General features: G+C 43.9%; 1 protein-coding gene across 1 annotated transcript; it reads left to right on the top strand.

The window, feature by feature from the left end:
- On the top strand, positions 1-2,165 carry si:dkey-87k14.1 (leucine-rich repeat transmembrane protein FLRT2; the record flags this gene model as incomplete). Its single annotated transcript, XM_036129083.1, is given in 1 exon segment — positions 1-2,165. A coding segment is annotated over 1 exon segment (1,304 nt), but the record flags the coding sequence as incomplete, so codon positions are not given.
- Positions 2,166-4,615: the final 2,450 nt, after the last annotated feature.

A 4,615-nucleotide genomic window follows, 5' to 3' on the forward strand; every position in this document is an offset into this window, starting at 1 on the left:
ACGAAGGGATCTCACCCGGGACCTTTCAAGACCTGGTCACTCTGAGGGACCTGTCTCTAGCGCGGAACTCGTTGACCTACCCTCCCCCGTTCCTCCCTGGGGAGATGCTTGTTAAGTTAAACTTTCAAGAAAACCAAATGAGCAAGATCCCCGTAAAAGCGCTGGCAGGTTTGCACAGGCTGGAGAAGTTAGATCTTTCTAACAACCAGCTGCAGTCGCTGGTGAGGGGTGTCTTTGATGGCCTTGGGAGTCTCAGGCAGCTCACCGTACGGAACAACCCGTGGCTCTGTGATTGCGGCATGCACTGGGTGGTGTCATGGCTCAAATCTCTTCCTGCATCGTTGAATGTGCGGGGGTTCATGTGCCACAAGCCTGAAAAGTTCCGAGGTATGGTGATAAGAGAGCTGAGTGCTGACCTGGTTCACTGCCCACAACCTGCTTCAACACCTCACACTGCTCTGACCTCATCTGTTTCCGTTTCCACAGACTTTCCCTTGGTTACACGACATGTTTCCTCCTCTAAACGACCCCTAACCACGCTGCCCACCCTCTACACCATCTACACCACCAGGGAGGATGGACTGAGGACTAAGCAGCCTCTCCAGGTCACTTTCACCATCCTAAATGGGTCAGATATCCATGTACGGTGGTTGGCTTCGTTTCCAGTCACTGCCTACAAGGTGACCTGGGCCAGGATGGAGCCCAGTCTGACTGGCGACACGGTCAGAGAAAGGATAGTGGGTGGGGATCACCGGGGGATCCGACTGACTAATCTTGAGCCCAAGTCCACCTATCGGATCTGCGTTATTCCCTTGGATGCTTTCAATAATTACCGGCCCAAGGATGACACTGTTTGCACCGAGGCTGTGACAACATCAGCCTTTTTCAGCCCAGATAACAACAACAGGAGACGTTCTGGGCCCGAGCAGGCAACGCAGCCAGAGTCCGGCTCGCCGCTTCTGCTGGCTGGGCTTATCGGCGGGGCTGTGATTGTCGTCCTTGTGGTCCTGCTCAGTATCTTCTGCTGGCACATGCACAAGAAGAGTCACTCGGAGTGGAAGTACAACCGAGGGCGTAGAAAAGACGATTATTGCGAGGCTGGCACCAAGAAAGATAATTCCCTCCTGGAAATGACTGAAACCGGCTTCCAGATAGTGTCGCTCAACAACGAGCAGCTCCTCAAGGGAGATTTCCGCATCCAGCCTATCTACAGTCCTAACGGGGGCCTGAGCTACAGAGACTGCCCCCCTGTGAACAACAGCACAATGTACTGCAAGAACAATGTCCAGGATCATGACTCATGATGGTTCCATCAGGAGTACTTTTCCTGACACTGCTCGGACTTTTTGGGACTCTGTAAAGTTAATATGATTTAAGCAGCTGTCTCCGAAAATGTAATTTACACAGCTGACTCAATCATCTCTTTTATGTAACATTGTTGGATTTATAGGTCATTGTTTTCTGGAGTTGTGACGTTGCAGTTCTGTGCACAAACACATATATAAAGAAACAAAAAAGGAGTTTTATCTTTAAGAGTTCAGGATGGCTTGTTTTACTTGTGCCACGTAAGGTTTTTGCTGCTGAATCTTGTTTGGGAAAGTTGTTAAACAGGAGAACAAAGCGGATTTTCACCACTAGATGGTATAGTTTTCCTGTTATGGCCTAAGGGAAATTGCAGCAGAGGTTTGGCGAGATTGTTGGATTCCCGAAGACGTGTTGGGCCATATGCACAGCATTTTCCCTCTGTTTCAGGAACAAACTTAAAGGTCACACTCATTAAACACTCAGAAGGTGGCAGGCTGCAGAGCTTTCACCTGCGTCTCCAGTTTAATACATCATCACAGCAAAAAAGGGTCTTGTTATCAGCACCTGCTGTGTTTGGTGGGGTTGTCACAAAAAGGAGCTGCAAAAAAGCACAACCTCTGAATGTTTAAACTCCTCAAAACAAAGTCTTTCCTCTAAGTTTAATACTGACTCTTTTTCAGCAAAACAATTTATAAATGTGCCTTGAAGTTATTCGCTTAAAATGTTTAACATCCATGTTTTTTGCACCTGTATCCTTGTATATACAACTTAATGGATTATTGTAAGTAACTCTCTTGCTTTTCTTTATTTATTTATCTCATGACACATTTAATTAAAACATATTTCCAAATGAGAACCTATGCAGAGTCTGGTTTAGCATGAGCCCTGACGTTTGACGGTATGCACAGGGTCCGACGAAAAATGTTACACAGAGATTAATCCCAGCTGTAAAAATCTGCAATGCATTAGAGCTTAGAGTACCCACAGGCTGTGAGCACTTATATGTAGGTATTTAATATCTGGATGATCATCCATCTATTGTCTATAGAAATTTACCCATCCAACGGTCATTAGATGAGAGGTATGGTACACCCGGAACCGGTCGACATCTGGATCATCATTATTAGATAACCTTAATCAAGCTGAATAGTTCAGATAGTTCAAAGCTCTTTAGGTAGGGTCATTGTCTGTTTGCAAGGTGAAAACCCACTAGTGTCACCAAAATGGCAAGGCACAAACATTATTGGGGCTTTGTCTGTGGTAATGAGGGCATTGCTCTGGTTGGAGGAGGGGAATAGAGGTTGAGCTGAAAGATCCATCCATCCATCCATTTTCTAACACGTCTATCCCTTGTGGGGTCACGAGGGGTGCTGGTGCCTCCAGCTGTCAATGGGCGAGAGGCGAGGTACACCCTGGACAGGTCGCCAGCCCCTGAGGGGATGAAGACTTTTATCACCAGTCCATCGATGGGCAACACAGACAAACAGCCATTGTCGCACACACTCACACCTAAGGAGAATTTAGAGAGGCCAGTTAACAGTCATGTTTTTGGACTGTGAGAGGAAGCCGAAATACTCGGAGAGAACCCACGCATGCACAGGGAGAACACGCAAACTCAATGCAGAAAGACCCAGGGCAAGGGTAGGACTCAAACCAAGGACCTTCTTGCTGCAAGGCCATGCTCCCCCCCCACCCCAAAAAAAAGAAAACCATTGTTGGTCCAATTGCACCAACAGCTGCAAACAGACGCCGAAGTGCCATCTGCAGAGAAGAGGAGCTGTTTATATAAAGCACAAATAACTGACCTCTAGTAAGTAGCTACTTAAAACAAGAGATGTAACACATTTGATTTAGTCCACTTATCCATAGAATGAAACACATTAACATTTGCAATCAGACCGCATTTTGTTCACCTCATTACGTCGCTTGAATATTGTGACAGACTGCCGTGTAATGCGGGGTAAAAAGGGCCGAGCATTATGAGCGGCTGAGCACCATGTGGTGTGTGAGGGAGTTGAAACAGAGAAAAGAGAGAAAGGAGAGAGCAGAGCTAGGAACAGCAGACAGAGAAAGAAAGAGCCAAACATCAAAAGCACACAAAATGTCAAAACAATTTTGGTCTGCAGCTGAATTACTTGATTACAGATTTGGCAACGCTGAATCAGATAGTAATTATAGCTATCTGAATCAGAATTGGCAAATATACACTCTGGTGATGTGCAGTTTTTCGAGTTGCAAATTGTAATAATTATTACTATCAAAATGATTATTAAATACATTTGGCCATATCATTTCAACTATGTTAATTACCAAATATTTAGTGTATGGTTTACTTTTGTCACCCACAAATTAATGCTCTTGAGAATTCCCTCAGTTTCTCGTGGAGGCTCTCCAGGCACATTCTACTAGTATGGAGACCACTGGGAAAACCTAGAAACCACTGAAGGGACTATGTAAGGCGCTTATTGTCTTCAAATATTTTAAAAGCCCCCAGAATGAGCTTTTAGTATCACTGGGTAAAGGGTTGATCGGAATGCCCTTCTAGATCTGTTCTTTCCAGAATCTAGGATAAAATTGTCAAATGCAGCAGCATCAATTTCAATCCATTGAATTATGTAATATAATTTTCTTTAATGCCTCCCACATATTTGAGATTATATTGCAAAGATGACAGAGGGAACCCTCAACATCCCTCAACATATAGACATCAAAGCATCTTTATTAGACTGTTGAAGCCCTTGAACCAATTACCTCTCAAAAACAAGACAGCAAGATACAAAAACTTCTCAGATTGGGATCATTTCAGCTTTTTTGAGTTGAAGGAATTCTGACACTTCAAAGCTTAAAGATAGTATCAACAACATTGTCTTGGTGACTGTGTGAGAAATTGATACAGATTCAGTACAACCAAATTTCCACAGCAATAGATAAGTGTGCATAAAGCTCTGGTAAGCTTAACAGGAGGTTACCTCTAAATATGAAATTTCATTATGGAATAAAACATCCTTTACTGTGGTGAGCTTCCAAAACACAATTTTAAAATCTTAGAAAATATTAAAGCAATTCTGTGTAACGCATCCCCCTTCAAAAAGTGCCACAAACACCAGTGTAACAGTTCAAAGTGCGACGTTGAAGAAGGTCAAACTTTTCAATGCATGAAAAGTTGATTTCAGCACTTCAGTAATAACACAAGTGTACGTGTTTGAGAAAAAAAAATGTGTGGACAACCTGGTTCATTGGACCAGAGTGAAAGACTCTAGTAGAACCTCTGAGGCAAAAATAGACCAAAATACACACAGCCCAAACATGC

Source organism: Fundulus heteroclitus, unplaced genomic scaffold, assembly GCF_011125445.2.
Source record: "Fundulus heteroclitus isolate FHET01 unplaced genomic scaffold, MU-UCD_Fhet_4.1 scaffold_136, whole genome shotgun sequence".
Taxonomy (NCBI): domain Eukaryota; kingdom Metazoa; phylum Chordata; class Actinopteri; order Cyprinodontiformes; family Fundulidae; genus Fundulus; species Fundulus heteroclitus.